Source organism: Leuciscus leuciscus, assembly GCF_965113295.1.
Source record: "Leuciscus leuciscus genome assembly, chromosome: 9".
NCBI lineage: Eukaryota > Metazoa > Chordata > Actinopteri > Cypriniformes > Leuciscidae > Leuciscus > Leuciscus leuciscus.
This window is the reverse complement of record NC_138733.1, coordinates 22374310-22386472: the sequence shown is the minus strand read 5'-3', so window position 1 is coordinate 22386472 and position 12163 is coordinate 22374310. Positions and strand designations below refer to the sequence as shown.

The window sequence follows — 12163 nt, the reverse complement described above, 5'->3', positions numbered from 1 at the left end:
AGAGAGAGAGAGAGAGAGAGAGAGAGAGAGAGAGAGAGAGAGAGAGAGAGAGAGAGAGAGAGAGAGAGAGAGAGAGAGAGAGAGAGAGAGCAAGAGAGTGAGAGAGAGAGAGAGCTCTCCTCTGATCGACTGAGTGTACCAAGAAGCAGATAGATGTCGGAGGTATAATTGCTAACGTCTGTCTAGTAGCATACAGTAAAAATAGCTGCAGTAACCAGTCCATCCGTCCAATCCCGGGGCTTCTATTCACTCCCTGGCCAATTACAGTGCGATTGGCAGAGCAAACAAAGACTTATTGGTTGTTAAGTTGGCCTCTCATCTCTGGAGTACCCTCCCCTCCTCTGTTCCACACACAACATCTGCAAACACCTGATACGCGTCCAGCACCCTGCTGCCCTACACTCTTGTTAAATTGTTACCACCTTTTTCTAAGCCAGCTCCGACAATTAACAACACTGCTTTTTACTTCAAAGGGCCACTGGGCCTGTAGGTTTAACCTTGCTGCTCCTGAAGATTTGTTTTTGATTTTCATGAGATCCCAAGACGCTTTCAACTTTGTTCTTTCACTCTTGCCGCAGTGTCTAGAGGCAAGCTAGCTGCCAGACTTGGTTATATATTACAAATCTCAGGCTTTAAGTTAACAAAAATTATACAGAAAATCTACGGTGACAAATCTGGAACTCAAAAATCATTTTGGCCTGAAACTGTTGCATGATGCTTTAAAATGTATTTAACATGTGTAAAATTAAACAATAAGAAAATAAATCAATGGATGTCTATCAATTAAAAAATGTTCAAACATAAACGTAGTTCTGTTATTATTGCCCCTTTTATTTTACATTTACATTTACATTTAGTCATTTAGCAGACGCCTTTATCCAAGGCGACTTACAAATTAGGACTAAATTCAGCGAGTCATCATAAAGAGGCAAGAGCAACAACAACGCAGGAAGTGCTCAAAATACGAAGTTCAGGTATTATTCAGAGTAGCATAAGCCTGATAAGTGGTGTTTCGATGTGTGGTGTTTTTTTTCTTTTTTTTCTATAAGGTTAAGTGCTCACGGAAGAGATTGGTTTTCAGCTGTTTTTTGAATGTTGTCAGGGATTCTGCATTCCGGATGAGGGTGGGGAGAGCGTTCCACCAGCATGGAACTGTGAATGAGAATGTTCTGGAAAGTGATTTTGTGGCTTTCTGTGATGGAACCACGAGACGTCGCTCGTTGACCGATCGTAGGTGTCTGGTAGGGATGTAGACTCGTAGGAGTGAGTGAAAGTAGGAGGGAGCTGAGCCTGTGATAGTTCTGTAAGCAAGCGTCAGTGCCTTGAACTTGATGCGAGCAGCTAGAGGTAGCCAGTGCAGAGAGATGAACAGAGGAGTGACGTGGGCCCTCTTGGGCTCGTTGAAGACAAGACGAGCTGCACTTGCTCATTTTATTGCTCATTTTGCAGCTTTTATTGAAACAGATGATCAAGATACAAAATAAAACGATAGGGGGAAGCAGAGGGAAAAATGTCAGGAATGATCTCAATCCGGAATCAAATTTGCATAGTCTACATGAGCGTCACGGCTCAAGGTGTCGGAGCGCATACACTAACCTCTATGCATTTTACACTTGTGAAGTCACTAGTATCGAGTGAAAATGACGAATTATCCCAAATAGACTGCCGCCATTGGATGGTAGCTAAAATGCAATGGGTTTTAAAGCATCAGAGTGTGGTGAAGGAGCCTCAGGCTTGTGCTACAGCTGTAGGCCTCTCACAGCACTAATGTCCAACTGCGGCTCTCTGCTGCCGTTCAGGAGCACACTCCATTGAACTTTCCGTGCAGCAGAACACTCACTTTATGTGTCTGCAGCCGTCTGTTTTTCATCGGGCAGCAGGCTGCGCATGCAAGCAGTAGCGTGTGAAGCGTGTTCGGGCGCCCCCTCCCAGCGTATCACCATAGCCCCAAAGATGCCCCCGCAGCACCAAGAGTGAACTAGAGCAAATGCGTTTATGAATTAATACTGGGGCAGAGGGGTCTGCGTGGGTGTAAATGTATGTGTGTGACAGAGAAAGCGAGAGAGAATGAGAGCGTGGGGGGTGCAAGGAGGGTTTAGGGTGTGTGTATGCGTGTGTTGTGCTGCTCTTTTTCAGTGAGCCAGCCCCCGTTGCAGCCCCAGGATGTGAGCTGTCACTTCAGATAGCTGGTGATGAGGCACAGAGCTGTCAGGAAAGGTGAAGACGGCCCAGAATAGGAGAGAGAAAACGAGCGAGACTGACTGACGGACTGGTGGAGAGGATTTCACAGGGAAAAATGCTCATTCGTCAAAGACAGAGCAAGCGATGAGATGAAGAGAGAGATTTTCCAGTCAAATACAGGACAGGATGTCAGTGCATCATCTAGAATCGCAAAAAAAGAAAAATGGGTGTCATTCACTAATCATACATGTGCATGTACATGCACAATTTTAAAATGCTTTCACACGGAAATTGTGACTTGTTACCCAGTTTGCACTTAATAAAATGATTGAATACACACACTCTTACATTTAAATAATAAAATAGTTCCGATTCATGAGCATTACCTTTTCTGTGCATTTAAGTAAAAAAGGATGGAATTATTAGTGAATGAGACCTTGATGTGTGTATGTGTGTGGTTCTGGTAAATCCTACATTATGATAGAAAAATCATTGTCCCTGTGGGGAAATATTTTGGTCTCCATGAGGATAACAGCTTATAAATCATACTAAGTGATGTTTTTTGAAAATGGAAAAATGCAGAATGTTTTCTCTGATGGTTAGGGGAACACATTTTCTGTGTGTGTGTGTGTGTGTGTGTGTGTGTGTGTGTGTGTGTGTGTGTGTGTGTGTGTGTGTGTGTGAGTGAGTGAGTGAGTGAGTGAGTGAGTGAGTGAGTGAGTGAGTGAGTGAGTGAGTGAGTGAGTGAGTGAGTGAGTGAGTGAGTGAGTGAGTGAGTGATTGTGTGAGAGAGAGAGAGAGAGAGAGAGAGAGAGAGAGAGAGAGAGAGAGAGAGAGAGAGAGAGAGAGAGAGAGAGAGAGACTTTCTGGCAAAACCTCCACTTTTTTTTTTTATTATTATTCAAATGTCCTCAAAACAGTTCACAATATGCACTCATTTTGTTTGTGGTCGAGTCTCCCATATGTTAAAACTTAATTTAAAAATTGGTTGGGTATTACATTTGGTGAAATAAAGTTTTAATACTTCACTCTACCGACCACAGAATCCTCTAAAGTGAAGGAAATTGGGAATAAAAGAAATAGCTGTTTGCACCTCCTCGCTTTCAAGCCACAGTCAAATTGCTGCACGTTTGGTCATTATGTAAAAACCATCATTACAGATTGGTTGTGATTATGGCAATACCACATCTTATTTATCAATATGAGGATGACACTGAGATTCTGGTGGTATAAGCAGATAGAACCGGAAATGTTTTCCTAGCTTGCTAAGTAATTACAAGAAAACTGCACAGATAATAATGGTGGGATTTCTGTGTGGTTGCCTTTTCCAGTGAAGGAATCAAAGTATCCTGGCACACTTAACTAATGTGCCCCTAAGTACTAGTAGTATAACAATTTTAAAATAACTGAAAATGAAAAAGGCACCAAGCACTCATTTGTTATTGCACCAGTAGTCAATACAACAATTATTGTCTTAAGTTCGATACCACAGCAAAAACTACTAGCCTAACAAATAAAGTTCAAACATTATTATAGGCAAGTGAACAATCAGTAAAATAAAAAAATCAAATCAAATACACTTACTACAAGCACAGATACATAGAAAATAACAAAGTTACAAATAATGTAAGGTCGAACTGTAGTGTATTCAGGTACAGACTTAATAATTAGGCCTAAATGTAAAATAGCACTATCGTGTTCACTACAAATTAAATATAGATTAATCTATGTTAAAGATGCGTTTTGTTGTTTGATTAACATTAATGACTTAGACAGCAGCAGATATTTATAGGTTGCTGTCACTTCTAGACTGAATGCACGGATCCAATATAATGATACAAATCCGATTTCTTTCTCAACTGTTTACATTCATTTAAGACAAAACCTTCTGTGTTTACGAGAATACTTGCTGAGACTGATATTTTGACAATTTTTTAGTGTATATGTCTATTCAAGCACATGGAGATGCAAAAGAGGAATCGATTTGCTGTTTGTGCGAATCTGAAAAGCCCCTCTCTGTGGAAATACTGAATTTACATTTACATTTATGCATTTGGCAGACGCTTTTATCCAAAGCGACTTACATTGCATTATCCTATACATTTATACATAGGTATGTGCAATCCCTTGGGATCGAACCCACAACCTTGTGTTGTTAACGCAATGCTCTTACCACTGAGCTACAGGAAAGTCTTCAATGAAAAGGATGGGATAGTGAAACTGATAGTGGAAATTGGAAAAGGAAATTGATAGAGAAACTTAGCAACTAATCCACAAAACATGTGTGCCGAACCACGGGGCCTGGTCCGTAAGGATCATGGATCATAGATCACAGATCACGGATCAAATACGATCCATTTAACCCCTATTATTTGAAACATTACTACTATGTATTTTTAGATGTAAAACTTTTATAAACACTTAAAACATTCACTATTTAAAAAAATCTGTCTGGTTTCACAAATATTGTGTTAAAATTACACGAAACTGAAAGAATAATAGCCTATCCCATCCTTTTCATTGAATGCTGTGCTGAACACAATGCTTTGAGACATGGCACATGGGTGCTGTTGCAATTGGAAATCTCTTCAATATGGAGGTCGGCAAGTTGCATCAAACAGCCAGATCAGGCCCATATGTGGATACCAGCCAGTCATAGATTGCTCCCATATTCTCTCTCTCTAGTCACTCCAGAGCTAAAAATACAAATTCTGATGGAACAGACTAATTACACTTAGACCGGCTTTTGGGAGGAAATCACGGCCTCGGCAAAGAACGACAGCACCATACTTTCCTTCTTAGGTATTAACTTTGTTCATCTCCTCAGGATTTCGGTCAGGTGCAACAGTTTGAAGCTCAGATGAGCTCATGATGGTTTCTAAAAAGTGGATTTTACCATGTGAGTCATCGACGAGCTCACTGCGCAACATTTGACCTTAAAAGAAGGCACGCCACAGCCCACAAACACATGGCCTTGAGAGACTCCTATATATTGGCTTTGAAAAAGCCCACCACTAATTTGAACCGTTTTAGCCACTTTAAAGAGAGACTGATTTAACTTTGATGAAAACGGAATTGCCTCTCACAATGTGTCTTTCAGTTCAGAAGTTTAACACACTGCTACCAACCGCTCAAACCAGCATGCTCAGCTGCGGCATCAGTCTCTCGTAGTGAAAGGACCGCTGGCGTCATCAGAAGATTATTAAAATGCTCACTATTTTTGTTACTGTTCCAAAAACCTAGTGAAATGCCTCCATATGCTTTATTTTAAGGTATGAAGGGTTATTCCAGAAAGTAAGCAACTTTATTATACTTAATTTTACCTTTTTCTGGATAGAGAATTGTACCACCTTAGCATAAAATTAAATTAAAAATAAAATATTAAATAAATATTAAATAAAATAAATCTAATTAGTTCAGTCATTTAAAAAATAAATGAACTCTTTCAAAGCCAGCGTTTTTGTTCATTTTCACAAAATTTGTATGGCCCCCAGAATATTTTGTTTCATGAATATCGGAACATGCAATATATCAACAGACCCTCTGATTTATAAAAATAAATAAAAAACATTTTATTCTAGCTTCATGCATTCTTTTTTTATAAACACTTGAATGTGGGTAAGTTTCATTAAAAAAAAGCAACATTTTTAGCAAAAAAGCTGAGAAAAATCTAATTTTTGTCAAATACTACGTCAGGATCAGATTTGATGAGCAAAACATAGATGGAGTAGATCGAGTCCATCAACACCACCAAAGCTTGCACAGTCCTAACCACTTGGTCAACATTTTACTCTGTAACATTAGGCCATTTTGATTTATATATTTATTGTTGATGATTGCATTATTTTTCATGTGCATCTGCTTACATATGAGATCATACTCATTCAGGAGATGCGTAATAGCACCCCCTACCCAATAACAGTGATCAAACGGAAATCCATAAAAACTCGTCAATGGCAGGGAAGCGTTTTCTTATAAAAGACAAAGATAACTGATCAATGGCGGGGAAAGAGTTAAAACAGTTAAATAAAATAAGATGATCAAAAATGTATATTTATGCTTATTGATGTATCATCTGTACTGAAATCAATTGTGAGTTCAGTCTCTATGTGCTTCATGCATGGTTGCATGTAGATTGTTTCAAATCAGTCGTTTACTATATGAGGTTCTACTTCAGTTAAGAAACTGTCATTAAAGGGACAGTTCACCCAAAAATGAAAATTCTGTCAGTAATTACTCACCCTCATGTTGTTCCAACCCCGTAAGACTTTCGTTCATCTTCGGAACACAAATTAAGATATTTTTGATTAAATCTGAGAGCTGTCTCACTCCTCCATAGACTTCTATGTTATTTGGTCGAGCTAGCCTCCGTTTTGTTTGACAATACTTCGAACATCAACAAGAAGTGACGTCACCCAACATCTCTTAGAGCACCTTTAAGCCTCAAATCTGTTTGTTACTTGACTGGTATCAGGTCGAGAGCATCAAAAAGTTAGAAGTCAAAGTCATTGAAAACTAATCCTTGTATGACAGAGCCAGTTCTCCCTGTTCCACCTCACATCACAGCAGACTTAACCATGATGCTGCAATTCAGCATCATTGAAATGCTTTGAAAAGCAGAGAGTGTGGTTACATTGGAGCGGGAAATTCCAGAATTCAATCCGTCATTCTGTTCTCACAGATGAACAAATGAACAAACAAAACCATCCTTAAACACATTCCCTTTCAATATAAGTGATGTTCTCAAATCCTTGACACTCATTACAGAGGCTAGATGATAAATATACAGAATAATTTGCTGGTTATTAAAAAAAAACAGAATTCATGGAAGAAATTAATTAGGGCAAGGCCCTTTTGTAACATCACATGGCTGCTGTGCAACTAAATGCCACATAAAACTGCATTAGGCCTTGGAATTTTGGGAAAAGTTTTAAAGTGAGTGCAGCTTGAAAAGAGGAGGGTAAAATAAGTACTCAGCAAGGCAAGAATAACAGTCTGGCCAAGCTGCTTTAGAAACATCTGTGTCTAATTACAAACTACATCCTACCAGAGATCCACAGCAACAAGAACAACTCAGGCAAAGCTGAGAGTTCAGGAATGATGTCAAATTCAGGTTCCACTGAACATCAGCTAATTTAGCCTCGGTGTTCTTCAAGGAAACTTTTCCTGGAGGACTCGAAAACCTTTTCTTTTTTTTTACGCCCCTTCAAAAAAACAAAAAAAAACATCATTTGAGCAGCTGTAAACCCCCCAAAACAGCTCCTGTTTGTGTGTTCTTCGCTTTGTTTCAAAGCAAAAACAACAAGACAAGCCCATGCAGGGAGTGTAAAGCTTTTTATAGCAATACAGTGATATCATGTTATCGCTAATTTAGGGCCAGGAGGAACGATTGTGACTTCAAAAGGGAATGGAACATGGAACTCAACCAGAGCCTGAATAAAATGAGCAGAGTGTGTAAACTGGCAGAAATCCGGAACAAACAGCGAATTGGCAAACTGTGCGTGTCCAGCAGTGTGCTTTCCCCCCCCTCTCTGCTTTCTCCTCAGTTCTCCATTGAGATATGAGACGGACAGGCAGACACATACGAGCACGCACATGCAAAAACTATATGACCATTAGTGTCACGCCGCGGCATTTGCATGTCTAGTGTGTGACTTCAAACTCATCACGACATGGCTAGCAAGTGACAGTGGTGATCAATGTCTGTCATGGTGAGTTTTTGAGTGTGTCTTTCAAGTGATCGAGCGTGGTGGCAGTCTGCTAGTGGGATGTCACCGCCGGACGGCCCAGAGCCATGTTTCTGCACCAGCATGTCAGCTGTCCATTATCTGCAGTGACAGGAGTGGCTATAACCCAAAGTGGCACTGAGATGGCTTCTTAACACATGAAAAGAAACATCATGTTCTCCCCAAGAATTTGAATACTTCATTCAGGAATAGAAATTTTTAAAAAAATGGTAAAGACATGCCTGGACTGCATTTAATGTTTAATGTACCGAACACTTATATAAGATCATTAGTGGCATGAAAGATGAGATCATGATGACCACATCCTCATTAAGGCAATCAATTAAATATGGGGGGGGGGGGGGGGGGGGGGGGGTTCCCACACTTAAAAGACCAGGAGAGACTTTTAAGAATTTGGGAGACCCTCCAAAATTGAATAACAGGACATGACACTGAAATAGGGATCCCCTGATATTAAAAACATGGCTGATGCTGATATTAAAATGTATACTATAAGTTAAAAATAAATCCCTAAAAACAGTAGTTTTTAATTGCTGTGAATTTTGGCACCAGAACATTATAATGAACAGTATGAAAAACAGATTTTCATTTTGAGATTTGATCAAAATTCCATTTAACAGAAGTATTTTTGAAACGTTAGAATCCCATTAAATATGAAATATTAGCTAAAATAGATCCTGTATTAAACAAAACAAATAAGCTGATAATAAAGTTATATGTTTTGGGTTATAAACACGATAATTTGCCCTTTTTGCCAATATTTAGATTCTTTATGTTGTCATCTAAATAAATCATTTTAAAATACTACAATGAATTTAGGCATCACAACATTATAATGTACAGTACGAAAATATGGATATTCGTTTTGAGATTTGATAAAGATTACATTTATTAAATTGTTATTACATGATTAGTGTTTTTAAAGATGATCTTTAAGTGAGCGTTAGAAGATGACAGAGATAATGTGAATGGGAATGTAAAAAAAGTAATAGGGATAATAATATGAGAATGCACAATTAAGTTTACAATATGGTCTGATAGATTAAAAATCCTTTAATATCAGCCAATGGCCGATATGGTTCTTTGATAGACAGAATTTAACTGGAATGTCCAGGGCTGAACATTTAAATTAAGATAAAACTATTAATGATAAAATAGCATTATAACAATGGAAAAATAAGTGCTGTGGGTTGGCAGGCTGTCTGCGCCCCGCTGCTGAGGGGAGATGGGTAGAAATGGCGTGTTGTGCTTGGATGTGTGCTCCAAGGGCATATGCTTTGAATTCAGTCATTCGCAAGTGATTTAAAAGCCAATTATGTTGTTGTTGCTGTTGTAATTACCCATATACAGTGGATGGTTCTGTGGTCTAATTGATTACTATCAAGGCATTTGTTTCACAGCGACAGAAATTTAACAGCTGCACTAGTGCATCTTTATATATGAGAGAATGCTTTCCTCTAAATAAGTTGTAGAGGAAAGAACTGAGGATCATTTAAACTCAAAATGTTGAAGGCAAACACTTAAACTCAACCGATTTCCAACTACGTGGATCTGTGCATGTTGTCGGCGGCTCTACCAGCTGACAGAGACACCCATGGTGTGTAAAAGATGCTCGAAGAGGCGATTTCTCTGTTTGAGCTGCTGTTGTGAAGTGACATTTACCTAATGCCGCTCGAAACCTCATTGCAATTAGTGGGCAGCTGATAGCGATGCGGGCTGACTCACACGGACAGCGCAAGCTTCTAAACTAGTCCTCGCACACCCACGGTAGGCGCTCAAGTCCAGGAAGCAGGAGCTGGAAGGCTGCTGCATGCTCCAGTAAACAGACGTGTTTGCTACTTGCCCGCGCCACGTTTTTGCGCCTCGCTTCACCCCCTCCAAACACCGGGGTCGAGTCAGACAAGCCTTAATGGACACTCTCTTTTCGGCTGTTGGTGACTTTTTCCGACTGCAACTGCCAGGAGACAAGCTCCATAATTACATCTGAGGCTCTGGGGAGGAGGAAAGTGTGGGGTGTCTGACTTGTTAGGGCTCAACAATGGCTCAGATCAAATCGGTGAAGTTTGGACAAAGAAGCACACTGGCTCGCACACAAGTTACGGTTTCTGCTGTCGGCAAAATGCACGCCAGGAGCGAGAGAACCAATTAAGAGCTGACTGCAAGGGGCTACTGTGACCTGGTTTCTCTACTTTCTAAAGAACAAATACTGAGAAGTACATTTAACCATTTATTCTGAATAGGCTGTGATGTGACAGGATTGTACATAGCCGTGGAGAGCAGCATGGTGGCAACACAAGGGGTGTGTGAGCCTTTACATTACCCATGCTCCCATAAACTCATTCTCTCTACAAGCGTACATATAGTACACAAGCTCATCATGTATGACCATGGATATATAAATTAAGAATTAGAGTAACACTTTATTTTAAGGTGACATAGTTACACGTTACTACATGTACCATAGTAATAACAGTAAACTCTGCATAATTACAAGTAACTAACCCTAAACCACACCCTTACCGTAACTCTATAGTAAGTACATGTAGTTAATTAATATAACTCTATTAACTATTTGAGTAAGTACAATGTAACTATGTTACCTTAAAATAAAGACCAAACAAAATCAGAACTTTTATTCATCAAGGACGCATTACATTGATTAAAAGTGACAGTAAAGAAAATTGAAAAATATTCCTATATCTATCATAATTTATATTTCAAATAAATTATTTTCTTTTGAACTTTCTATTCATAAAAGAATACTGATAAAAATGTATCACACTTTCAACTGTTTGTAACTGATAATAATAAGAAATATTGAGCATCAAATCAGCCTATTAAAATGATTTCTGACGGATCATGTGACACTGAAGACTTTTTATTTAAAGGTGCATTGTGTAATATTTAGGAGGATCTGTTGACAGAAATGCAATATCATATACATAACTTATGTTTTCAGTGGCGTATAAAGACCTTACTTAACGAACCGTTATGTTTTAATTACCTTAGAATGAGCCATTTATATCTACATACACCGCGGGTTCCCTTACATTGAAATGCGCCGACATGTTTCTACAGTAGTCCTAAACGGACAAACACGTTTCGTTACTATGTTTTTCTTCGTGCAAGGAAGCTAGCTAAAGTCAGCTGACATGATGAACAAATAACAATAATATTCGCAATAACATATCATTTTACTGAATAAAAAAGTAAACCTAATTTCTTAATTTATCTTTGTAAAGAAACCTCATTGCTTAAATGGCTACTCTCTTGTGTCTCAGACGACGACATCATCTCCTGTCGGCCACCATAACTTCTGTTGGGTGCAATTTGCAACCGTACCACTAGATGCCGCTAAAAACCACACACTGCACCTAAAAAAACAAGACATTTTAGAGGCCAAAATTTTTTACAGTAAAACATGAACATAATAAAACCATCTAAATTTATCTAAAAAATACATAAAATCCATATTATCAACATACATTGGTACCATATCATTTATTGGCCAATTAAAACAAATTAAAATGATATTACCCTTTAAGTGTGTCTAGTTATTTAGTAAAAACAGCAGACAATTACCAGCATATCCGTTTCGGCAAGAATTCTGATATCAGTGCATACCTACTATAGTATTTCCATTGCAGCGTAAACCAGCAGAGTAACGTTTTGATGCATGTCTGGGTGGCGTGACCTGCGCCTTTTCCTGCCCCCATTATATCATCATTGATAGCTTCCAATGTTTTTGTAATGTTTTGTAGCAATTCACAAAGTGAACCCAAGGAAATTGTGCAGTGAACTGAATTGAAACCGCCAGTGGCCTTCTGGCAAAAGGTCAAGAGGGATAAATTGAGGACGCCGAGTCTAATGGAGATGCTGTGTGAGGACTTTAGACACACTGAGAAGTGTTTTCTGTTAAAAGGGTCGCTCAGAGTAGAAGCTGGGAGATTTGTGGAATAAAAAAACCTGTTGTGGAACAGGATGTGAGAGGTTAATTGGTACCCTGTGTGAAAGCTGTTAACGAGTGAGCGAGTGGAACACCCAGGATGCACTGGGACATTCCAGCAGTGCCATGAGAAATAAACGAGTGTGGGGAATATTTCCTTTGGCCTCGGTATCGTCCTCTCAGAAGAATACTGGTCACGCCTGTAAGCTGGACCGTGTTAACAATGTCTCGCTGCACCTCGCTGGTTCACACTGTTGGAGCACTCAAATACGCACTCAAGCGGACACAC

The 12163-nt window shown here is 39.2% G+C and overlaps 1 protein-coding gene across 5 annotated transcripts in view; it reads right to left on the bottom strand.

Moving 5' to 3' along the window:
• Nucleotides 1-12163, bottom strand: part of bcas3 (BCAS3 microtubule associated cell migration factor) — a 237606-nt gene that overhangs the window by 110739 nt on the left and 114704 nt on the right. The window contains exon 23 of one of the 5 annotated variants that reach the window (XM_082180490.1): nucleotides 1440-2382. The exons of the other annotated variants lie outside the window; for them this stretch is intronic. Coding sequence (XP_082036616.1) covers nucleotides 2285-2382 — 98 coding nt within the window. The 3' untranslated portion in view covers nucleotides 1440-2284. Of the gene's footprint in view, nucleotides 1-1439; nucleotides 2383-12163 lie in introns of those variants that run through there. 5 annotated transcript variants of the gene reach the window in all.